This window comes from Anastrepha obliqua, chromosome 1 (genome assembly GCF_027943255.1).
Source record: "Anastrepha obliqua isolate idAnaObli1 chromosome 1, idAnaObli1_1.0, whole genome shotgun sequence".
Classification (NCBI taxonomy): domain Eukaryota; kingdom Metazoa; phylum Arthropoda; class Insecta; order Diptera; family Tephritidae; genus Anastrepha; species Anastrepha obliqua.
This window is the reverse complement of record NC_072892.1, coordinates 108114313-108141645: the sequence shown is the minus strand read 5'-3', so window position 1 is coordinate 108141645 and position 27333 is coordinate 108114313. Positions and strand designations below refer to the sequence as shown.

General features: G+C 33.7%; 1 protein-coding gene across 1 annotated transcript in view; it reads right to left on the bottom strand.

Annotated features, from left to right (window-relative positions):
• Positions 1-11596, bottom strand: part of LOC129236431 (uncharacterized) — a 46798-nt gene extending 35202 nt beyond the window's left edge. The window contains exons 1-2 of the mRNA XM_054870824.1: positions 11437-11596; positions 9439-9577 (exon numbers count right to left, since the gene is read on the bottom strand). Of these exons, the coding sequence (XP_054726799.1) occupies positions 9439-9577; positions 11437-11596 (299 nt within the window). The remainder of the gene's footprint in view (positions 1-9438; positions 9578-11436) is intronic.
• Positions 11597-27333: the final 15737 nt, after the last annotated feature.

The window sequence follows — 27333 nt, the reverse complement described above, 5'->3', positions numbered from 1 at the left end:
CAAGGAGCCATTCGGAGTTTCAAATGCCAGTACCGTAAATTTATCGTGCAAAAACTTGTGGATTCTAATAGTCGACACGAATTTGTTAAATCTTTGAACATTAAGTCAGCTTTATGGACAGCAGCGACTTCGTGGGATTCTGTAACCCCACGTGTTTTAAATAAAGTTTGGAATAACTTACTATCTCAAGATGATGAAAATGATTCAACTTTTAGTATTGAGATACAATCAGATGTATTAATACCACCTGGTTTTACAGCTGATGCTATCTCAAAGTGGATGGAGTGCGATATTGATGTCGCACCGTTTGCTATTGTATCTGATGATGAAATCGTTAACATGGTCAATCAAACAGAAGAATATGAGCTTGAGGAATAAATTCAGAGGAATCAGATGGAGGTAATACGGTAGAAACCCCCACATTAGCTCAAGCAATAGAGGCTAGTAGTGTTTTGTTAAAGTTCTTAGAAAACTATACTGGTACAGGTATTTCAGAACCAGACAAAATACAAGTGTATCGCATACAAAGTCATTTACTTAAGGAACAAATGAATTCTAAAAGACAAACTACTTTAAACGAATATTTTAAATTAATATAAATATGCATTTATGTACCTATATGTATGTATATGAAAGTATATTATAAAAACAGTAATAAGATATGTATCTGTATTCATAAGTATGTTAATAGATGCAAATTTACATGTTCTTTTTAAAAATAAATAAAAATAATAAAATTTTTGAATATTTCAAAAAACCTCTTTCAACCGTGTTTTCGATTATCCGTGCTGAGCCCGGTCCCGAGCAACCCGGTTAATCGAGGTACAACTGTACATTTAAGTATGAAATTCGATTTCTTTTGCATGACCACCGCGTGCACGTTTTACGAAGTCCAATCGTTGAACCCAATTTTCGACCACTCTTTTGCATAAATCGGCCGAAATTCCAGCAATTTCGCGTTCAATATTGGCTCTGAACGATTATTTTCATAAAAAATTTGCACGATTTGCAATCGTTGCTCAAGTGTGTAGCGTTCCATGATGAAATGTATACTAATGAAATTTACAAATGACAAGCGAAAAATAAAAAATATTGCGGCGTTCGCCCTCCCTATCGGAAAAAAGTTGAAGCGCACCTATTGAAAAACCCTATATATAGAAATATTTGTCTGCTGTTGCAAGTACACGCGTACTTGCTAGGCAACAATACCACTCAGCAAGCGGTGGCAAGCAACTAAAACAAAGCAACTGCAACGTCTCCATAACAGAGCTTGAAGTCTAATGTTAATGTAACTAACATAACTAAAATGCCAATAACAACATTTTATGTATGTATGTATGTACAAAGCGTGTAATAATCGACTTGTAAAGGCAATGTGTAGTGGAGAGTATGAATGCATGTATGTATGTATGTGCCCATACATACGAACAAGATAAAATTTACTCACTCGTACACCCATACATACATACATATCTTTCTATTCATGTGTATGTAATATACCATTGCTGTGAGTGATTGGTTTTTGATTTGCTTCCACCGCGTATGAGAAACATCGAAAAACAACAACACGCAGCAAGAGTAAAGTGAATTGGCTAGCAGATACAAGCACCAACTGCATTAAGCCTAAACTGAGCGAAAGACAAAAGCCCACCACCAGCACCAAACGCAAAGCGCACCCCCTTCCTTTGCCAAATAATCGCACAGCAACAGCGTCTGAGCGATTGAAACTAAATTTATTATTAGCAAAAATTTATTTCTAGACACATAAACACGCAAACACATATAACTACTACCTGGGTTGCGCCTTCAGTTTTAGATTGCCAAGTATAAATAAATATTTTTAATCAAAAATTACTTTATTGTTTTTCAAAATATTATTCCTGAAGATCACTACACTTTTGCATGGAAGTAACAATATCTATTGTTGGTTTAAATAATTAGTTTTAAATTAGATACAAAGATCAATCAAAATCGATATACATGTAAAAGTGTAAGATGAATATTTTGGCAATTCAAGATTTCAAAAGTTATTATGAGTATTCAAAATAAGATGACTCGGCTTAAACGAATTCTTAGTGGCTTGACCACCGATAGAAAAAAAAAACTCCTTCGACTTCTTACTTCTGCGGCTACTTTACAACTTGAATATTTTTGGTTTTCAACAACTTCGGTGACTTGACGACCTGACCTTTTTGCCTTTCGATCAGTACGATAAGTTGACTTCTTACTTGGGATGATTGGACGACTTCTGGCTATTTAACTATCGATGATGTTGCCACCTTTTTAGAGTGGGTAACTTTAATATTCGGTTTCAATTACATAGACCATACTCAGTTTTTCAACATGAGCATAATGCCCATTTTCTCTGCTGACTATTTTAAATCCTGCTATAATTTAAGTATAATTCCTTATTCGTCATTGCTCCTATAAGAACAATAAAAAAACCCAAAAATTCGTGATGTTTTTGATGGGAATAATCCTTCAAATTCGGCAGCCACCGTAGCCGAATGGGTTGGTGCGTGACTACCATTCGGAGAACATAGGTTCGAATCTCAGTGAAACATCGAAATGAAGAAAAATATTTTTCTGATTGCGGTAGTCTCTCGGCAGGCAATGGCAAACCTCCAAGTGTATTTCTGCCATGAAAGCCTACTGTTCGGAGTCGGCTTAAGACTTTAGGTCCCTCTATTTGTAGAACAACATCAAGACGAACACCACAAAAAAGGAAGAGGAATTCGGCCAAATACCCAAAAATGGTGTAAGCGCCAATTATATATAAGGTTGGCAAAAAAGTCTATATATACCTATATATACATAATATTTGGAATGAGAGTCGAGAATTCAAAGTTTGATGAAAAAATTTGAAAACATTGATATTTTCGAGGAAAAAAAAAATAACTGACAGACCAAAACTGGACGTTTTGTTGAGAACATTGCTGATATAGCGCAACCTTCAACATCGATATCGCGACGTACTCAACAATTAGGCATTCATGAATCGATTGTTTAGTGGATTTTACCTGCCAATGTGCTCATAGTGGGCATTTAAATGATATAGTTGTTCACATATTTTTATTAAGAGTCGTATTTTGAATACAAATAATGAAACCCAAAAGAATTTCAATTTCCAAATGCTTTATTTTAAAACAACATCTAGGCGCACCTTTTGAAATACCCTTTATTGATGCGCTTTGAGCATCAATTCAACAAGCAAAAACAGTCATACCTTAGCACTTCTCTCAAATTTCATAAAATTTTAAAATAAATCAGAAATAAAATTGAAAATACGAAACATATAATAAATTATAAAAAGTAACAATTTGCAGGAATTTTGTATTATTTCCATTTTGGCAAACTAAAAGTATGCGAAATATACTAGAAAGATATCATAAAATATACTTGGAAGCACTGGCCTAAGCATATCGCTTATGAGAAAAGTGGCTTAAAACAAATTGTTCGCTTAACAAGCAGAGAAGTGATGAAGTGAAAACAGTTACTGACTCCCCCGTATGCTTCAATCCTACAGCATGTCACAAGAGGGCCTCACAATTTCAGTTCAAACACAGCATCGATTTTTTTTTGTTTTTTGGTCTCACAAGCGATTTGGAAAGAACTCCACAAAATTTTTCCTGTAGCGAAGTGTGGACACAACTGAATTTCAAAAAAATTGGCAATGCTACATCACCAAAACTCAAAACGAGTTGATCGGCTAACTGTTATTGGCTCGATCCACGTCGAAAGTCATAGAAGTTCAACACACAAAAACATTCACGACTAATTTTTTAACAAGTTTAATGTTTCAAATACCTGTCAAAACCACAAATAGCACTCGTTTAACAAACCATTTTGACCACGAACAGACTAAATAATTATGTTTTTTTGGAATGCCAGGTCTCAGTGTTATTTTATAGGGTTCGGCACTCGAAGTGTAATCAACTTCAACCGCTCGCGCAGCTGATGCCTGCTAGTTGGCTAAATGACATCCTGAGTATTGTTTACAAGCGCGTGGAAGCATTTTGTCGAGAATTAACGAAAAAAAAGAAAATCAGTAATGGATTTCAAACGTAATAGTGTGATTGCATTATATTTGGCTGGAAAATCACAACCAGCGATTGTTCGTGAGTTCGAGTACCTTAAAGTAAATAAATTTTTTCTTTATCGCACCATTACTCGTTACAATGATACTGGTAGCACCGCGAAAAGAGGTGGTCACCAAATAACTACAACGTCGCGTCGGTGCCGGCGTATATTCGAAAGACCTCAAGACTTCCGCCTGCTCAATTGGAATAGCATCTTTCAAGCAGAAGTTGTCGATATAAGGGAAGCCTGCTGGATAATTACAAACCATCCACACAACTATCGGAAGTATGTATTTTTTAGCTCTAAGGTGACCTATAATAAATTGCAAAATGGTCAGAAAATACAAAGAAGAACTGAATGGTTTAGCACGCACTACAGACATCCCTCTCATCTGGGTAGCTGGCCATAGGAACGTAGAATGAAATTAGAAAGCTGATGTACTGGCAAGATAAGGGGCATCCTATAACGAATCCGAAACGATAGAAACGGCAGATGGACTAACCGCGATATCCGCAAAATAACCAAACAAAAGTGGCTCGATTTAATCAAATTCATAACTGACGAGTTCTTAAGATAGCCGCGAGCAGAGATATTCAGAGTTACGTCAACAATAACCAGTCACTGGCCTCTGGGAAACCATGCCAGGAAGATGGAGTAACCGTACAGCGATAGATGTAGAATCTGCCATCTAAGGAAACAGTATTTCACTATCTGTGTGAGTGGCCAAGTTTAGTTCGAGTCTGAATTCTCGATAGTCAACTAGAAAGAAATAGCGGAAAAGAAAATAGACAGCATAGGCAGATTCATAATCAAATCAAGATAGTTCGACTAATAAAAAGGAATGGTTCTACAAGAGATGTATCAAAATGGCAACACCCCCATGCCCACCAACACGAGCACCATTTAGAATGTCAAACTTTGCGATGAGATGTAAAATTTGACATATTCACACTATGTTGCTTTATCTCGAAATTTAAGCAGCAACCCTCGTAAATTCAATACCCAAATGTGTTAATTTTGTTTTTCTATGTATTTTTTTGCATTTCGACCAAGTTTATTTGGTCTCTTTAGCTTTTGCTGTTAATAAGCACACTCGCTGTTTCATATTTGTTTCTTTTAGCCACCGAAAGTAAATAAATAAAAAATAAGAAAAAATAAACCGCATAAACATTTTTTCACTGAATAATCAATATATTTTATTTTCATAGGGCGTATTTGCTTTGGTTAACTATGAGTTTTTGTGTTTCATTTTTCATGCCATACACGCCCGTCTATCATTTGCTGAAGCACTTCCTACCAAACACTTCTCCACTTACATATGCACTTAGTAGGCGAACTGTAGACACGCAAGAATTTGATTTTATTTCATTTGCAGCCACAAAATTTAATCGAGTTTTCATTTTTTACGAATATAAAAACCACAAAAAAAAATTAAAAAACTAAAAAACACAAATAACAATTTTTTAACATTAACAAATGTGTATGTATGCAACTACCTAAATTTTTGCATCTATTTATGTTTCCCACTGGCCTATTGCGCTGAAATCGACACTAGCCCGCATTCATACGAACATACACACACATACACAGTCACATACACATATATATGTTTCACTTCGCTTGTACTTTCATCCATGACCTTGAAGTACATTCACGTACGTATGTTAATGTGTATAAGTCATATAACCAACACTCACACACATATATGTACATACGCACTACACATGTATCATGTGGCAGTGGCGTTTGTGGCTTAAATCTTTGGTTTTCATAGCACATTTGCCCTGTTTTACAGTTTTATATGTTTCCATATGCTTGCTTTTTTCTCAACTTATTGGAGTGTCTTTGACTGTCGGTTTCACTCTTTTCGGGGGCAAATCTCGCATTTGCTGCTAATTCGTTATCTTGACATGGAATTTCTTTTGTCCAACGCCGCACCATCATTCACGCATACATACTTATTTATGTACATTCATAGCCAAGCATGCAGGTTTATTTATAGTAGAGCGAGCATGTGTATGTGTTTATTCAACAACAACCATGGTAGGTGCTGCAACACAAACAAGCATGCTGGAATCGCAAAAGCTGTAGGAGAAGAAGGCCAGCTGATGCCACTATAGTACAGTGGGTTGAAAGTAAATAAGAGTCCTAAGAAATCTATTATGTTTGTGCACGAGCATAGAATTTGTGACTTCCAATGAATTTGAGCACTTCCTCGGTGTTTTTATTCCTTATTATTCCTTTTTATCAGTAATGGATTTAGAGCAGAGCTGGTCATTTCATAGACACGCGTGCTAAGTTTTTCACTTCTGCTCAAGTATGCGCAGAGATGTATAAAGCAGTGATGTCGACGTTTCTTATCTTTTAATCAAGTCGCAGCAACAATCCGACGGACGGATTCACCCTTTGTACTCGAAGGGTGAATTTCGTCCACCATATGTTTTAAAGCCGCTCACCACTTTGTTACATGAAATATCATACGAAGAGAAATTGCATATACTAATGATTAAGAAATTTTCTCTGTGAAGATGTAAAGATACTTGAAATATTAAAATATAAAAGTTTTATGAGTTTCTTTATAAGTGTAATTATTTTAAGTTAGAGATAACAAATTCACAAAAAGCGCTACGAAACACTCCGAGTTGCTGTTTAGTCCACGCGGAAACAGTTTCGAGTGCAAAAAATGAATAATCGCTGTAGCCAAATGGGTTGATGCGTGATTACCATTCGGAAGTGCACAGGTTCGAAACCTCGGGCACGAAACACCGATTAAAAGAAAAACTTTTTTCTAATACCGGCCGCACCCTGGCAGGCAATGGCCCGAGTGCGTTTCTGCCATGAAAAACCTTCTCATAAAAAACCATCTGCGGTTAGGGGAATAATCAGTACTTATATAATGCCGTACGATTACGTACGGGTTGAATCCTCGTTTTAAAACGAAAGTGCTCAATAAATCATTTCTATTTCAATGTAAAAAAAAATATATTGTGATAACAGTTACCAGGAAACCAAACGAATAATTACAAATTAAATCACATTGTTTTGACGTAATTAATCATTCTCCAATTATATTGTTTTTATTGTCTCCAAAGCATTCACAATGATCGGTTTCATTAGAAGAAACACTCGTAACTTCAAAGATCCTCAGACATTGAAGTCGTTTTATATTGGCCAATAGAATCCGTCAATATAGAATCCATACTGTCATTGTGTGATAGAATAATTTACTTCTCATTAATTTTTGTTTATAATGTTATCAATAGCAACACCAACTGCAATGATTTGGCCAATATCTTCCAAGCTCTTATCTCGCCTCATGGCCTTAGATTTCTAAGGCTTTTTTTTCTAAAGCTTTTTTGTTCACTGAACTAACAAAACCAATTATTCAATGAATGAGCCGATTAAAATATGTACTCGATTGTGTAATAATTATATAATAATACTAGATTGTAATGTTAATATTAAGAAATTTAAACTTAATATTTTTTATAAAATTTAATTTAGTGTATTAGTCCGTAGGGGATCTCTCTGTAGACTGGAATAAATAAATAAATAAATAATTTAACATAAAATAATTGTTTGAAAGTATTTGTATATTTCATAATGCATCTAAAGTTTCTGAAGTACAACTGAATAATCTGAAGTGCACTTTACGGTATCTGAAGTACAATTGACTACGCTGAAATATATTTTACAATTATTCTAAGGTACATCTGACTAATGTGAATTATATTTTATGGATTCAGAAGTACAACTGATTAATGAGAAATACAATTTACGCTTTCTCGGGTACAATTGACTAGTCTGAAATATATTTTGTGGACTCTGAAATACAATTGACGATTCGGGAATTGACTATTCGAAAATACATTTTACGATATCTGAAGTACAATTCACTAGTCGGAAATACATTTTACGATATCTGAAGTATAATTGACAAATACGAAATATATTTTATGTTACCTAAAGTACAATTGACTAATTGAAAACACATTTTACGGTTTTTGAAGTACAATTGACGAATCTAAAATAAATTTTATGGTTACTGAAGTACAATGGAATAATATGACGCACGTTTTACCGGTTTGGAATTGAAGTTCAGTAACCTGAAGCGCATTTTACGGTTTCTAAAGTGCAATTGACTAATCTGAAATACATTTAAAGGTATCCGAAGTACAACTGGGAAAGGTGAAGTTGATTTTTCTTCCGACGATTCTGTTATGGAGTCGTTCTTCACTTTACATCAAAGCTGGAGGCTAAGTTTTGATTGTCAAATCAAAAGCTTTTTGCTAAAAACAAAGCGAGCCCTGATGAGCAAGTGTCATTAATCAGTAAATAGAATACGAATAATCTACGAAAGTATTATACGAAAGGAACTGGTGTTCAGTTTTGTACAAGAAATAGTTTAAATTTATAAAAAAGGCATGCCAGCTTACTTTCGAGGCATTGAGAAGCAAACATTTTTGAAATAGAAAATATTTCATTTGGCAACAATAAGCAAATTTAATTTAGTTGCACAGATATAATGATAACAGATAGTTACAACAAAACTTTAAGATTTTGATATTTTGTTTATTATTTGTGTTTACTATTTTTGCAGTTCGGCTACTTTGCTTCTCACAGCTTAAATTTATTAAGAATGCCTCAGTCAAGGGGGCTTGCGCGTGACTCCCATTCCCATGGTTTGGTCCGAGTGCATTTCTGCCAAGAAAAAATTTGTCGTTGAAAAATATCTGCGAAGGACGTATGCACTAATTATATGCCCTTAGGCATGATCCTATGCCAATTCACTTTCATATAAAATTTCACTGGTAAATATATCAAATTTGGCTCTCACCGAATTTAGACTCTTTCTTATTTGATTTTTTCGAACAACTTTGAAAATTCACATCGAACAACAATGCGGCTTTAATTACCTAATTACTCGCTGGCACGAAACAACACACAGTGCAGCAAAAGTGGTGTGGCAACAATAAAGCAGCAGCCGTAGCACAGCATTGAAGCCAGTGTCTTCGACTAGTCACTTTGCAGCGACTTCGCGTCAATCGTGTCGATAATTTCATATCTACTAATATTTACGTTGTCATTTTTTACTCGTTTGGCATTAGCGATTTAAATAAATCGTAATGCCATCAAATTCAAAACAAAAACAAAAACATGAATTCAGGTATTTTAAATATTTTTGCAACATCATTGGCTTTTGGGGCGTAAAATACAAAAGTTTTAATGAACTGAAATGCTTATATTTATTTTAAGATATTCTTTTATGTGGTAAAGTTTTGATAAAAATTTACTTTTTTTCTGATTTTTTCGTGAAAATTTTTCTACTACACTCATACATACGAGTACAGCACTTACCAACAAAGCACAGACGTATTGTGGCAGCGGTTTCCGTGGTTGACGCCGAAGATACGGTTAATGCAGCTGGTTAATCCCAAATTTATTGTATTTGAAATTCCAAAGAAGATACTTTTGTATTGTTCTTTTTTATTCAATGCTGTTGTTTGTGGTTTTTAAAATGCAGTTAATGCCAAGTCTTGCTGTTATTTATTTTTCGAGAAAAATTTCAACTGGAAAGTTGCCTGTCGCTGCCTGCTGCTTGCTATTTGCTGTTTGCGGCTGAAGACGTTTTATTGCTGCTGGTTAAGTTGTAGCTAAGTTTTGTTAAATTTATTTGTTGTTTTTCGTAATTCCTCTTTTTTGTTTGATTTTTCTTTTGCGGATTTCGCAGTGTGTCACACATAAAGCACTTGAAGTCGAATTCGAAATTCTACAAGCGTACACAGCAGCTGTGTACGAGTATTGCGGATTCGCTATGCGATTTTGCAAATAAAATTTTCAACGATTTTTTTGGCACAAATTTCGGTGTTTTCGATATGCTATCTTATTTTTTTTGGTTTTCGTTTTAAAACTTACGTTTGTTGTTTTTTTTTTTTTGATTTTTTTGTTCCTTACACTTTAAACATTGACGTTGACGTTAATATGGCTTAAATGAACTTTTGAAATGTACAAATTTTCGTTGATTTTTTTTTTGTTTTTTGTTACTCTAACTGCAAGAGGCTGACTGATTTAGTGGTTAACTAACTATTTGACTGATTTATGATTGCTGCTTGTGTTTTTAAATATTTTCTTGAGTTGCGCATAAATTCCTTACAGTTCACTTCACGAAGTTTTTCTAATTTATTGTAGTTAGTTTTATATCTTTGCTTATTTTTTTGTGCCATAAGCGCATTTCAATTCCGATCAAGTAAATTTTGTGGAATCTTTTCGTGCATATATCTCGAAAAAAACAAGAATCGAACAAAAATTCAATTAATTAGCGTTTGCTGTTTATTGCTTTGTAATATACAAGAGAGCGAGCGGCACACACTCTGAAAACTAGATATAACTGACTGGTTCAAATAATTTAATTTATGAATTAATTAACACGTCGCGGCATACTCGTTTTTTAGAATGTCCTTAAATCGGTTTTCAGCTGTGTGTTCGTTCACTTTATCACCACCTTCAAGTCAAACTTTGTTCACGCTCTCTGCACACATACAAATGTCCTATTTATAATTATTAATATTAATATAATTTGTTCTCAATAGTCGGTTTGTCGCTTATTGCACTGACTTTTACTTTCGCATTTTTTTGTTTTTTATTTTTTATTTTATTTTTCGCTTAAGTGTGCATATTTCGCCACAACGAATAGCAGTAAATGAAAAACTCCAATAAACAAAATAGAAAAAACGTTTGTTTGTTACGAAAAATCGTACGAAAATTCTCAACAACGACAAAAAAAAAACGCCCAAATTCTCTGAATGTGTTTTATTTGATGCTGTCGAACGAGATACGGCTACTGTTTTTGTAGTTGTTGTTGCGAGCAGAGCCGTCTTTCTAGTACTGTTGGTGCCGTTGCCGTTGCCGTTCCTCTTGCTCTTGCTCTTATGCACTGCTTTTGCTATCGTCGCTGCAAACGTTTTTATGCTTTCCGCACAAGTCAAGTTCTCCGTCCGAATCGCTTCAGCGTCCGCATTTAACTGAATTACTAAAATGATCTGAAACAGAAACTAAAACTGAAACTGAAACTGATAGCAAAACTTGACGCACGAGTATGTATGTATGTGTGTATACGTGTGCCAGTTAGGCCAACGGCAGACTTTGTAATCTGCAGAACGTGAACTCAAGACCAAGACCAAGTCTCAGAAGGCAACAGCAACACCTACAGCAACAGCAGCACCAAAAGCAAAAGCACAGGCGAACGGTAAGCAGTAAACACGAAAAGACGGCGCTCACAACAGCTGAGCTGGCCAGTGTAACTCTTTCAAAAAATGACAGCTCTAAAAAGCAAAAATACAAAACTAAGAAAAATACTTGCAAAAAAATAAATAGTAAAGTCATTGCTTGCAATAAACTCCGCAAAATTCACATTGTTGTTGTAGTCGGCAGTTGTTGCTGTTGCTGTTGCTGCTGCTATTGCTATTACTGCTCCTGCTGCACTTAACTTAATTCGAGCGAACACTCTCTGAGCCATTGCTACCTTACTTGCTCTCAGCTGTTCGAATGCCACTCATTGTTTTTATTATATTTTTCGTTTTTTTGTTTGCTTTTGCCATTTTTTTCATATCCATATTAGCCTTTTAATGTGATTGCTCTAATAGTACTTCTTGAGCGTGGCAAATCGTTGCTTCAAGTTCACTTGAACTGGCCACTTACACGGCTGCGTACATACACATGTACTCACATATAGACAAGTGTACATCACACACATGCACGAGTATGACCGTCTATGATTTTCTATTACCACTTTGACCACTGCATGACTTCACGTCACCCTCAGCGTCATTGTTGCGGCATTAGGAAAATCACTCTCACTCTTGTTCGTTGCTATGCTTTAGTAATTTTCTTGTTTTCGTTCTTTAATTGCTTGTATTACATTTGTTTATTGTATTCTATTTTTGATTTCGTTTCACGGTGGCGCAATCCCTGGCTTAACGGTTTTTTTATTCTTTCTTTCCGTAAATTTTTTGCGTATTTCTCTTAAAGAAACTCTTAAATATATTCTCATAATAAAAATTTATTGCAGCCCCTTTAAGAGACACTTAATAATAATAAAGTCCGTATTAGTCTAAAAGATCAGCCGAAAGAGCAATAAATTTGTCGAAAATAAACCCAAGAAATGCAATTTCTGTCCTCAGACTTCTACAGAAGAAATTAGTGAAGAGTTTTTCTGCTTTTCAGACTTCTCTTTTAAGGGTCATGTTGCTATTATTTCGAATAGCCACTCTGCCACTCCGCCACTGGAGTGGAACAAAGCAGGAATAGCCTTAACACTTTGAGCGAAAACCATATCGTTACCTTAATCTGGCCCCCAGGACATCAGACCATTGAAAGAAACGAAAAATCAGAGGAACTTGCAAGAGGGGGATCTGTCATGGGTAACATTCTTGCAGAATCTTTATTCACACCATTGAATACAATCAAGAATGCAATCTCCTCAAAATATCTACGATGCGGATTGTATATGGAGGGATCAGACAACCTTCAAAGTCGGCAGAACGTTATGGCCCACCTACAACCACAAACAAACGTCAACATTGACAAATATGAAACGAAGGGTTACCTGCAGATTTACGGCAGTGATGACTGGATTGCAGGCAACCAAAATGGGCATCCCTTACAACTCATACTGTCATAGTTGCAATCAACCGGAAAAAGAGGAAACTATCTGCTACTTTCTCTGTGAATGCACTGCCCTATGGAAGGGAGGATGTTAACCCTTGGCAAACCACTTTTTGAAAACCTCAGAGAACTGGCCGGAATAGATGTAAACAACCTTATAAGGTTTCTAAGTCGTGAAGAAATCATCGTATAACTCGTTGTTAGCAAGGATGTGGCAACAAAATGGTGCGGAGGCAGTAAATGGATTCTTGGTGAATCACCTTCAACCAACCAACCTCTACTTAGCTGGGAATTTTTTACTCGCTCTCAAGACAGCTATAATGGAAGGTCGTTAAAAAAGGGAATTATAATGTTAAAATGTTACATGAAAACTTTGGACAGGAACGCTATTAAAACATTTTGCCATAACCACTTAAAATTAAAAGGTCTTTCAAAAGTGACAACTAAATATCAGTAGTGAATAATTCCTAGGCGGTAAAGCCATATTTTGAATAAAAGTAGTGAAATCTGTGCCTCGAAAAATTTAAATTTTTGCATGTTTAATTTGGGAACAACATATAGGCGTGTTTTTTGAAACACACTATTGATAGGTTTCATTTATTTATTTTCGGTATATGAAGTAAAAACTATGTAGTAGAAGTTTTCAGCTAAATATTTAATTAGATTTCCCTGTTTTTAAAGGGTTAGGGGTAGTCCGAGGCCCGAAAAAATGATGATTTTCAATAATAATTTTTTTTGCTAGTCAATTGCTTTATTTTACAAAAATAAAAACATAGCAATAATCCTACAAAAAAACCGACAATTAATTAATAAAAGAAAATCGAAATTTAAGAAAAAAAAGAGGTTGTCTGTAAAGTCAGTTTACTGACGATAGTTTAACGTGACAAAGTCATAAGAAAATGCTCATGTAATGGTTGCAATTTTCAAAACAAAATTTTAATTTTATTTGTTTGATAGATATTTTGTATGGATGTAGAGAAGAAGGTAAATGGAATCGCAATGGAATAGGTCAAGTTACATTAACACAAACGTGAAAAATTACGAAACATTTATCAAATTCATGAAAGATATGTTAAATTTCGATTATGCATCAGACGTTAATAAGTCAACAACACGAAGAGGCACCATCATCGATTTGCCTTTTTCAAGACACTTTACTTTCGAAACACTCCCTTTCATATTTCCTACTTTTCCTCTCATCGTCCTATTCTCAACAGAGAAATGGTTCATTACCATGCACACAGGAAGAAGGCATATGCAAATACAAATATGTGAATTTATATACATATGCGCATATACATACATATTTATGTATGCTCACTCAAGTAGGAGAGCGCCAGATGTCGAACTTCGCCGAACGCGGGGGCCGATTGTGCTCTTTGTCGTTCGTTCCGCGTTCTCGCTTGCAGTTCAAGCAATGTACATTAGCTTACATTTGCTTGCGTACAGAATAGATTCGTACATTTGATATGTCCATATGACTTGTATCTATCTTTACATATAGATTTGTTCTTTTTGTTTGCAAATTGCGCGAAATTTTATATATGTATGTTTATATGTATTGGCATAGGACATATCGCACTTGTTACGTTAAAGCGTAACAACTCAAAAAGAAAAGGAAAAGAGTAACCACTCAAAAATTTGTTATTTTAGCGCAACTACTAAACAAATAAGAATGAAACAACCGTTATATTGTTTTTAATGATATTTTCGTGCAATTACATATTTTTTCCCTTGTAATATCTATATTATGAATATTTACGGAAACAGTTTTTCGTCTCTACTGAAAATGTTCAGATTTTGAGTTGTTACGCTTTAACGTAACAAGTGCGATATGTATATTATATATATATATGGTATATAATTGGCGCGTACATATGTACATATATTAGTCTATGACAATTGCATCAGAGTATATGTATGTATGCATGTTTATATACATATATTAGTATACAACATATCTTATAAGGTGTGTGGTAAATATTACCATACATTTTTTCCTTCATATATAATAATAAATTAATAATAAGAACATTAAAACAACAGGTATTATTAACAACTAGTCACTAATTATAAATTCGGTAAGGATGATGATGATACACTTGGTTTTATTTTAAATTCTTCAAGGAAATCAAATTAATAATAATCAATAAGAAGGCATATGCAAATACAAATATGTGAATTTATGTATGTACATATGCGCATATACATACATATATATGCTCACTCAAGTACGTGTGCAGATGTCGAACGTTGCCGATTGCGGGGGCCGATTGTGCTCTTTGTCGTTCGTTCCGCGCTTTAGCTCCTTCTTCACAGTAAAGAGCGATAGCTTTCCAAAGGTAAGGTGTTTGAAATAAATACTTGAAATAAATACATTCCTAAATGAAAAAGGCATCGAACACCCTGAATTAGAGAATCTAGTAGAATTGGTTTGTTTTGAAGAAAAAATAATTATTTTTTCTTACTTCGTTTTCAATTCCTAAATCAATATAGCGATAATGCCAGTGAACTGTTGACTCGAATTATAGAAAATGGATTTTCTGACAGATTTGAGCAATCCAAAACCAACAAACTACTGTAACATTCATAGTAAATTTTCTCAACACAAATGGCAACGAAATCCACATTGAGCCATTTGGAATTAATACTGTGTTGAAAAGCAAGTTGGAGGTCCCAAAATGTATGAACGCAACGCAACAAAAGTGGACGGAAAAAATTGTGTGGCTCTTTAAAAACTTTGAAATTTTTTAACTCCTCGTAATTTTTTACTCTTCCGGCTCAAAAGAATGCTTGCCCCTGGCCTAACTACTTTAAGAAATTCATTCATTTTAATTAAAATATTTCCAGTGAAAAAAGTATAAGTAAGTGAGGCTGGTCGCAGAAGTTGCAAATATGTGTCCGCTGAGTTGCTAAGGACGGGCTATTGCCGAGAATGTATAGATAATTTATTGGTTGGCTTTTATAAAAGGAACGAGTGGGCTTTTAGTTTTTGCTAAGCTTTGCTATCTTGACGAACTAAGCGAGGTGACAGGAGGACTGGTTTTTCTCCTTTCAAGTTGATTTTTGTATGGCGATGGAAACTGAATAACCTTTTGCTGAGCATTAACTGAGATTGCGTGTTTCATCTAAGTGTGAGATTTTTAGAAATACTGTGGTAGACGTTTGTAAAAGTGTTATGCCTCCGGTAACAAAAAAGCAAAATAAAGTACCCTGGCACAATGCTGCATTGATTCGAAATAGAAAATAAAATTTTATCCGTAAATTCAAAAAGAGTAACAATTCGGAATTCTTTGCTGTGTATAAAAAGTATGACAAGAAATTCCTCATTCTGGATAAATTTTTGCACGGAAACTTGCACGTTCTAAGCTACGAATAAAATTTAAAATCTAGTCCAAAAATCTTTTGGAACTTTGTAAATCCGAAGAAATCTGTTTCCAATATTACCTTCCGCTCTTTTCTTCGGCTACAAAGCTGTTAATGCTCCCGCTGGTGCCGCTAATCTCATTGCAGAATTCGTTAAGTCCAATTTTGCATCTACCTCCGATAGTGATGAAAATGTTTGTTTCGATTTACAACCATCTATTAATTTTGGCAACTTAGTATTGTCCAGTAGTTTGCCTCCCGTTGTAAATCTTTAACAAATCACTAACTTTGAGAACTTTTATTGATGCCTGGAAATGGGCTTTCATTTCACCTATTTTCAAGAGCAGTAATAAAAATAGTATTAGCAACTATAAGTCAATTTCAAAGCTTTCCGCCACGGCAAAGCTCTTTGAATGCATCATCCAGGACAAATAGCTTTTTGCTGTCAATGTGCGTTCGGAGCAGCATGGCTTCTATCCGAACCTCTCAACAGTGTCTCATTTAGCTATATTTTCGGATGATTGCATTGCTGCCTTCCAATCAGAGTACCAAGTTGACACAGTTCATACCCGCTTTTGATCGGGTTTGCCATTTAATAGTAATTAAAAAATTAGCCTGCATTAGCTTCCGCTCAGCCTTGGTTGACAATGTTAAGTCTCTGCCTTTTGTTGCTTGCTCTGGGGTTCCGCAGGGTAGTATTCTGCACCTGCTTTTTTTTTTTTGTTCTGTTCATCAATAATATTTGTATTCTGGTTCCGCTTTTTTTTGTTCTGTTTATCAATAATTTTTGCTCTTGCTTCTTGTCAGCAAGATTCCAACTTAATGCAGATGACGTTAAGATTTATGCGGTGTCCACAAACTTTCTCGATTCTGATTTGATGCAAATTGATTTAGATAATTGCAGTAACTGGTGTATCAATAATCGTCTATCGCTGAACATAAATAAGTGTTTCCAAATTACCTTTTCTAAGCGTGCCACTGTTATTAACACCTCATATCATACATCTAGCACGCCCTTGTCACGGGTAAGTGTAATTAAATACTTGGGTGTAATATTTGATTCGAGCCTTACTTTTGCTAGTCATATAAATTTTCTAGTGCCAAAGCTCCAATTTCTTCGATTCTTACACGCTGAAGTTTTTGCATCCAGCATTTGTGCATTCGAAACTTGAGTATGCACCCTTCATTTGGTCTCCGTAGACGTGCAATGCTGCTAAAATTGAATGAATCCTGAATGTGTTATTTCTGCTTTTCGTAATTTTTCATGCCTATTGATTCACTTCAAATTATTGCAGAACAGAAGAATAATCTCATCTTTCTCTTTCATTTTTGGTTTTATCTGTCGTACTGTTGACTGTCCAGTCTTTCTTGAGAATATAATCTTTAATATTTCAGCCAAAGCTCTTCGTAGTTCGTAGTTTTTCTATGTAGGTATCTGATAATCTCTTTATGCTCGATATGACCCTATTACTAGAGCCTTAATTGAGTTTAATAAAACCTCTAAATTTGCTTCGATAGATTCTGTATTTTCAAAAGATTGCCTTTTAAATTCTTTGAATATTTATTCTGAATAGTTTATTTGTACTTTCTTTCTTTTTTAATGCCTACTATCCCTAAAATATGTCTATTTATCCTATAATAAATAAATGAATAATAAATAAATAAATGAATATTTTATCTGAATTTTCATGCGAACTTGGACTTGGTATGCGTAAATAGCAGCAATTTTCTTTGTTGGCGCGTGAGCTCTTATACTCAACAGTTCGTAATAGCCAATTGGCTCTGTTGTCCAGTGTGCCCATAGGTTCATATAATTTTGAACTTTTTGGTATTTTTAAAACATTTGTCAGAAAGTTACTATTACAAACATTTTGCATTGCAGATGTAATGAACGAACTATCTAGGAGGATAGTAATAACTTTACTTTGGTCACTGCATCGTACTCGTACAACGTACGTACGTAAAAATGGAGCACGACTGTAGGAAACATAGGCAAGTTGCCGGCTTTTATCACAATAGCATTGATCACAACGACAAAATCAGATGTAGCAATCGTTTCTGGACTAGAACTTAAAAAGTTTGAGCTTACTAAGAATATAAGAATTTTTTTTGTTTTTGGTGAACTGGATTTGATATTCGTGTTGATGAGTTGCAACTTATAAGGAATTTATTTGTTTAACTAATTTCACATTTTTGGACCTCATTATGGAGAGTGTAAATTTTAAATTTATTACAAAAATGGAAAACGCTAAGTTTTATTTTGATAATTATCAGCTTATTCGGAAGTTGTTGCTATTGTTTCTTAAGTTACTATTAGACATGAAAGAATTACCATATTTAGTCATCGAAGAAATTTTCACAATTTATGAATTAAACTATTTTTACAAATTAATTATAAATGGATAATGACTATACACTGAATGTGCTCATTACCAGTTTACATACACTACGTACATATTGTATATTTGCATATGCGCAAACGTGTCAGCTCATATCAAAAGCGTTTAGCGCAAACTTTAATATCAAGTTCGTGCCTTAAGTCTTTCGTTTGAAAGTAACTTATTAAGAAAAAGCCGGCCAGTAGCGACAAATAACCCACCAAATCCGTATATTTGAATAGCGAGAAAACGACACATACTTCAAGTGCTTGTGTGTGCCAATTTCATAATCATAATCCCCTTCTTACCTATCAAAGTAGCCAAAAGGCACGAGACGAACACAAACGCACAAGCGAAACTCCATACAATTCTAACAAGAACATTTTTTCAATTAAGCACACAATTATCAAATACTTATAATAACGCATTTTGTGACAGTTGATCACATCGTCGCAGCACTAATAAGAACAACAATATTGGCAAGCTCACAGTTAAAGAAGTTGACGCAAATCAAAACAAGCTAAACTAGCGGTTGGGCAGACAGACGAATGGACAAATAGTTTCAACGTGTGCCACGGCGTGGCCACGGTCGACATGTCCAGCTTCCGTAGGTGTGGAGTCGCCGCTTCGTATGTATGCATGTACGCATGCAAGTATATGCCGTGCCGTAGGCAATCAACCATTCGAAACGGCCACGACCTGATGAACGACTCTTGCCGATGAATATGAAATTGATTAAAAAGTTGCGATGCTGATCACTTATTTGTTTGTATATATAGCAGATACCTAAGTACAAATATCAGTGGGATTGTTGTAGGTTTAAAGTACAACTTTCTAAAGGTTCATTTGCTTATCTAGAAGTTGAATACACAGCAAATTGGATAAATGTATTTCCTTATGCTCTGGAGGGCATACAGCTATTTGTGTATATAGATATATACAAGTACACACTGAGTTTATAACAATGTCTGCGTGACGTATTACAAAGCTTTCACTATTTATTTGTTTTCTTTTTTAATTTTTTTTTTAATTTTTTATAAAAATATAGTTAATATTACAACAAAAGGTTCCTCCTCGAATACCTGACCGCCTTCGAGAGTAACTGTGCGCTTACCGCGGTATGAGGCGCTGCCGCGGAGGATCCCATTATTTCCTCTTTTTAATCGTAAGCTATGGAGCTTGACGAAAGTCAGACAAAACAACCATAAGAACCAGAAGATGTCCACAAAAACAACAAAAACCATATACCTTAAAGTTTTAAACTTTGTACAAAACTAAACAAAATTAACAAATTTTCATCAAAAATCAAACTTTTTAGTCTATATTTTCAGAAAAATTCCGTCTTGCAGTTCTGCAACCCATTTAGTTTTGATTTAATTTTCAGGCTGCGCTACTGCGGGAGATCTACAAAAAAATGCTCCTTTTGTTTCTGTACATACACACATACGTAAGCAATGCTGGTATTTTTTTCAAGTCTAAACTCCCCAAAATTCATCCTAATTTTTCATATAACGAATGATCGAAAATTTAGTAAAATTCTAATTGAAAACTTTGAAATTTTTTTAAATCTTTTTTAAACTAAGTGAAAGATTTGTAATTAAATGTTTTTTGTTGTAGAACAAGGTGGCGCAAATTTATTCATCCATTTCTTTTTTTAATAACATTTATACTAAATAAGAAACGAATATTATTTCGAGTGATGGAAATCTTTATTTTGACCTTTACGCGCTCCATAGTTATCTGTTTGCATACTGCGGCTGTTTCGCTCACAAGTGTCAAATTTGATTGCAATAATTATAGTCTTCAGATAGTGATTAATTTTGTGCCACCTTGTATAAACTATATTAAGGAACAAACAAAAAATAAGAAAACTAAATAAGAATGGCCGCAACTTCGCCATATGTAATGCTGCTATTATTGTGCGCACAGATGTATATATGTTTTATGTAGATACATACATATATACATACATATGTATGTAGTTGCTTGCATCATTCACTTGTTGATTCTCTACGAAAAGCATTGTGTTTTAGTGAAATGATCTTTTGATGCTTATCATTAATATTTCGGTGCATACTTTTAGGCGTAATAAAGAAATTTGGCAAATACATTACCCAGCAGGAAAATCTGCTAACGATTAACTGGCGTACTTCTTGTGAATTCATAATCTTTATCTACCAGCACGGTTGCCACACAAAAAAAATTTTTGCGACCAAAAAAAGGACCAAAATGGTAAACAGTGGACCAAATTATTTTTTTGGGGACATAGTAGTAATGGACCAAGCTGCGATGAATTCAAAATACTTACCAACAAATACTATTTTAAAAGCAACAAGATGTTTTTTCATATAACAATAACAGTTCATTACTAAAAACAAACATAAAACATAAATTTTCCATACACATACGAATATTAATAAAAACAACAAAAGTTAAAAAAAAATCAGTCAATAAAAGATTGGGTTTATCAGTGTTATGCGTTTGCACAAGTTTTCAAATTGCTCACACTTTGCAAATAATTGTAAAATGTAAAAAAATTGAAATTATTGTTGCAACTCTGTAAGCAAAATTGGTAATTATGATTACCAGTATTTACTTTGTTTTCAATTACTTATGCTTAAATATAATTGATTCAAGTTTTTTCCAATTATACATTACATACGTATGTTCATCAAAAATATTACGTGTTAACTAATTACATTATTTACAAGGAAAACATTTGTGTAAATAAAGAAATATATACATATATATAAATAAAAAAAATATATAAAAAGGTATGAAAGTGAATATCACTATTATCCCGTGGTACATTTTTTTAATATTGCTATGAGGTATTTCATTATACAAGTGCAAAAGAAAATAGAATTTTAAAACCATTTATAATCTTTCGCTGACCAAACGTAATGAGGATCTTTGCTTTTTACACAAAGTTCCTTTGATAGCATAATGTGACTAACTGTGCTAAACTCTAGTTTATTTCGAAGTTTGGTTTTTACTAGTGACAGCTCGAAAAATTTGCGTTCTGCCGCAGCGGAGCTAAGTGGTAGACATAGCAAAGTAAATATAAAATCGACCAAATCTTTAAAGCACGGTTCTTCCATTCCATTTTTGTACAATATAAACTTATTTTTTCACAAAAAATACTAATGTCCATATCACTTTTAAGATCTTTGTTTGTCAGCCTTAAAAGCTTCCATTGCGTAGTTATTATCAAAGGTACTATGGATACTTCTGCTTCAGATAATACCATACTAGGAGTTATAATACTTAAATTTTTAATTTCCGTTCTTCCAAAGTCAAATCTTTTTTGTAACTGGCTTAAAAATTCTATATAAAAACTTAATATATGCGTTTTAACCGATATTCTTTCGGACTCGGTAAATTTATCGCTTGCTAGAAACTCCTCAGCTTTATTCCCGATGAATATGTCTTTCGTTGACAGAAAATTAGTTTTACTGCTAAGGTTAAAGTTTTCCAAACACTTAATATTTTTAATAATGCTATTTTGCATAAAATTACCCAAAATTAATTTAAAATTTATTTCTAATTGTGAATATAAAAATGGCAGCCGAGCCTTTTCCGATTGAAACTCTTTGTTTAAATTGTTTATAATTTTCAATATGTAAGACAAAAACAACATGTATACCTTTAATTCAGCATTTGCCATTGAACGAGCTAATTCTCGAGCTCGGATACCATTAACTTCGAGACATGAGGACAGAAAATAAAGCTGGAGCGGTTCCCATTGCTCATTTATTCTTGTAATTACGCTTTCTAATGCAAGCCAACGAGTAAATGATATCCCGAGTATTTTGTGTGGTTTAACGTTACAGTACTCCTGAAACTCTTTAAATTCCCCAATTCGCTTTGGGCTGTGTGAAAAGAAGTTATATATTTGTTTACATAAGTTTTCAATTTCACTAGGAAGTTTTTTGCAAGCGTAGCTAGAACATAAATGAAGGGAGTGACACGTACACTTTATACAAAAGAGATTGGTATTATCCCTAAATCGGGCTTGTAACCCAGAGAAATCGCCGGCCATTGTGTTGGCTCCGTCTGTAGCTAATCCAATTAAATTGGTTAAAGGTACACTGTGGTCTTGAAAAAATGATTTTATAGCCTCGTAAATGGATTCTGCATCAGTTTTGTTTAACTCAATTAATGAAAGGAATCGGTCCCGAATAGTGCAAGAAAGTCGATCGAAGTATCGCACGACTAATACTAAACATTTTTTGGAAGTTAAATCGGTCGTTTCATCGACTATAAGAGAAAACTTTGATGCCCTTAGAACAGTTAAAATTTTTTCTTTTGCTTTGGTTCTGGGCAGCACACAGCCAGTAAATATGGCAAATAATCCATTAACATAAATGGCAGATTATGAGATATTATAAACATAACTAAAGTCAACTCTGCTTGTCGGACTAGGTTTTGAATAGATGAATTCCTGTCATAAAGGAACGAGTCAAGATTAGCTTTATTGCTTTTTTTGTTCACATTTTGAATGTGCGTTATTTGCTGTGAGTGGCGCTGTAGTTTCGATGCGTGATTTATTACAGGCCGTTCCACTTCGTTCTCGCAACCAGGTAAATTTATCTATAATAACCATTCCTTGCGAAATTTACGCTTTTCTTTTAACTTTTGTTCGTCAACTTCGTCGCAGAAAGGTTGATTATATTACTTAAATGCTAGTACATTTCCCAAATCTTTGGCTCTACCTTTCACTGTCTCCACTTTCAACCGGTTGTGTGCACTGTTCTGTTTCTGCCACCTTTTTTAATAAAAACCTAATAAGTACACGAGCAAGTTGAAAACTCCAATATATTTATAAACAAATAATATATAAACTTACTTATCCATATTCCTTTCTTTTGATATGAATGTGTTTAACAAAACTTCTCAAAAATGACCAAATCTTAAAGGAAGTGGACCAGTGGACGAAACAAAAAAAAAAGGGTGAATGGAATTGGTCCTTTATGGATGCCGTTCTGGGCCCTCCCGAAGTAATATAGAAAGCAGTTCCGGGAATTTTGAACCCTAGCTCACCCACCAAAAAAACAAAAACTGCACTATTTGCCAATATTTCACTCACTGACTCGACTTATATAAATATTTTTCCAATTCTGTATGTACTTACATGTGATGATACACCTATAGAAAAAAGTTAGCTTCTTTATTATTTTCAAAATAATTTATATATATTATTTTTTGTAATGTATTAAAATTCCTCACATAAAATTAATATAGTTTTAAAACAGAAAGTACAAGAAATAAGAAACATGTAGTATATTAATTAACACGCTTAACACGTCAAGGTTATTGTGGCAAGGTGGGGTTAGAGAAAGGATATAATTGTCATAGTTTAGTATATTTTTTGAAGAATTTGTTTTTCTTTTTTTATACATATTATCAAATATTTGTAGAACATTAATTTATTGTATTCAACTTGAATTAATTTTAGTTGATTATATTAATAATACAAGGTGGCGCAAAACTAATCACTCTGTTCAAAAGATTCCCAATTTTTGCAAATAGTGTCGTACGTCTATCATATTTGACACTGGCGAACTTGACGGCTGCAGTAGGCAAACAGATAAGCAATGGAGCGCGTAAAGGTCAAAATAAAGATTTAAATTACTCAAATTTCTTTTTCCTTTTTTGATTTAGTAAAACAGTTATTCAAAAAAAAAATTGTTGATTAATTTTGGGCCACCTTGTACATAATCGTACACATATACTTGTATATTCCTACATTATTGTAACTTATGAAATTCATTTATTTTAGTATATTTAATGCTAAATATATTGTATATTATTTATAATTTCGACGAAATTAGTCGTATTTTTTTACAAATAAATTTTTTTTCTATTTCTTTTTTCTCTTTTCACGTTTGTAGTATAGTGTATAGTTATTACTTAGCATTTCGACGAATTTAATCATATTTTTCGTTTGAGAAAACAATTTTTTTTCTATTTGTATTTTAGTAGATTGTATATTATTTATAATTTCCATGAATTTATTGGCATTTTTTAAAGAAATTTCTTTTCAATATTTTTTCGGTTTTTCGGCTCTTATAGAATTTCTAGTAATAATGTTGTATTTTTTGTTATTATTTCCACGAATTTATTACAATACAATATTTTTTTCAATAATTTTTTACTTTTGATTTATAATTTTAATTTATAATTAATAAATTATATTTTTTTTGTTTTTTTTTTTCATAACTACTTTTAACTTTATTTTTTTATTTTATTTATTTATTTTTTATCTTTTTATGCTTTCGTAATTCAGTTTTAGCTCTACAAACCGTTTACATATATCTCAGATACCTTTTCCGCTTTCCGCTACATATACATTTTTGTTTTTGTTTTTGTATTACGACAAAATTCAAACTATTCGCATACATATAAAAATAAAATTTTAAGCTACATAATAGTGTTTTTAACTTTTTCAATTATTTATTTTCATTAATTATTATTATAATTAGTATCTTTGCTTGTTATAAGACATTTTTGTATTTGCTTTCAGCATATTTTTTTTCAACGAAGTTAGCTTTTGTAATATCAATATTGACTAAATAGTTTACAAGTGCTGCCGAAGTAGGTCAAAATGTGTATGTCTTAGGACGAAACAGCATACAAAATCACAAGATTCAGTCACCTAATATATGGCTATTTTTTCGCCTTTTCAGATAAAAAGGCGTATATTAATAAATAAAACTAAAAATAAAAATTAAATAAAGTATAAAAAATAATAAAAACTAAACTGTTTGTCATAACCAGAGCAACTTAAAAACTGAAATATACCATTAGACTCTAAAATTTTTCCTTAAACATAAAATAAAACAAAAAAAATTTCAAATATGCCATTAAACTCTAAAAATATTGCTCAAACATGCTTTTCAAATCCATATAGCCTTAAGTGAAATTTTAATGAAATCAAAGTAAAACAATGGAGAAAATGCGCAACACCGTCAGGAGGGAAAAATTATGAAAAATAAGCGAGAATTTTAAGCCATTCAAACTTACACCTTATTACACTAAAATTTAATGAGCTATAAAACTTGGTATAATAACATGTTTTTTTATTTTATTTTATTTTTTTTTTAGTTCTAAGTAAAAATTTTGAAATTTGTTGACAATCGTCGAATTTTTATAACTTTTACAGTTTGAAACTAGACTAATAGGTATATATTTCTATAAAAAATAATTGAAATTAAAATATAAATACAAAACTTTTCATTATATGGAGGAGCTATATTTTGTGACTGAGTGTAGTTCATTCTCCCATAAAAACCATATACAGTTTGCAAGGAAAATGTGTTGACATACTAAAATATTCAAGTCATTTGCTCTTCTTTAACTACAACCATCGCTTCTTATTGAATTTGGAGAGCCTTTCAAAATTACTTCGTAACCACTAACTTTTCGAATCCACCAACGCAAACGAAAATAAAAATACGAAAACAAATCATATAGTGTTTTTACATATCTAGATATTTTCGGCATCGTTTGCTAAGATGATTTGTTATTCTGGTATCTCTATCACTCAAAAAGCGATCACAACAGTGCCTTTTTGATGAAAATATCAAATCGTGCGTAAATTATAAAGAACGCAAAGATGCCTGTAAAGCGGACAACGGTTTGAGGTGACTCGGTCGGTCTGTTACATTGTAAAGGGTTGTCCAATATTGATATTCAAAGAGAAATACTATTTTTTAATTTATGATAAATTATCGGATGTGGCGGCCGCCGTAGCCGAATGGGTTGGTGCGTGATTACCATTCGGAATTCACAGAGAGAACGTTGGTTCGAATCTCGGGGAAAGCAAAATTAATAAAAACATTTTTCTAATAGCGGTCGCCCCTCGGCAGGCAATGGCAAATCTCCGAGTGTATTTCTGCCATGAAAAAGCTCCTCATAAAAATATCTGCCGTTCGGAGTCGGCTTGAAACTGTAGGTCCCTCCATTTGTGGAACAACATCAAGACGCACATCACAAATAGGAGGAGGAGCTCGGCCAAACACCTAACAGAAGTGTACGCGCCAATTATATAAATTATCGGATGTTTATTTCATTATAAAGAGGAAGGTATGGCGTTTATAGTCGAAAATAACATCGGGCAAATAACCATCACGACCACGCTTACAAGACAATATCCTTTTCATGAAATTTTCCATAACCGAATTGCAAAGTGGCTGCCCTATGTCCTCGATAGCCTCACGAATCCCATCTTTGAGGTCTTGAATCGACCCGGGGCTGTTGACGTAGACCTTCTCTTTCACGTAGCTCCAAAGAAAAAAGTCACAAGGTGTTAAATCACAAGATCTAGGTGGCCAATTGTGATCACCTCTTTGAGAGATAACACGGTCCGGAAACTTTTCCCGTGTTTTCGTTACCTGTGTGACACGTAGCGCCATCTTGTTGAAAATAAACGTTGTCCAGATCAATACCATCCAATTCCGGCCATAAAAAATCGTTAATCATCTCTCGATAGCGCAATCCATTCACCTGTAACACCTGTTATTGGGAAACCCTATAATTATAGAATAGGGCAAAATGTGAAACAGTTGTCAAAAAATGTTTATTTAACTCGACAAACTATTTATAACATAATAAATTGTGGAAAAAATTAAAATACGAGTAGGCTGGAGCCAAACTCTGCAAGTGGAAGAGCATGGAACATATCTGACCATATTTTGTTGAGAAAAGTAGCCGCAAACCTGTTAGTGAACTTAGAGATGAGTGTATGAGCGAAGTTTCTCATAAAACAGTCCGGCAAGTTTTGCAAAAGCACAATTATACTTCACGAGTTACTCGAAGATGTCTGTGCTCTCTGCGCTACATA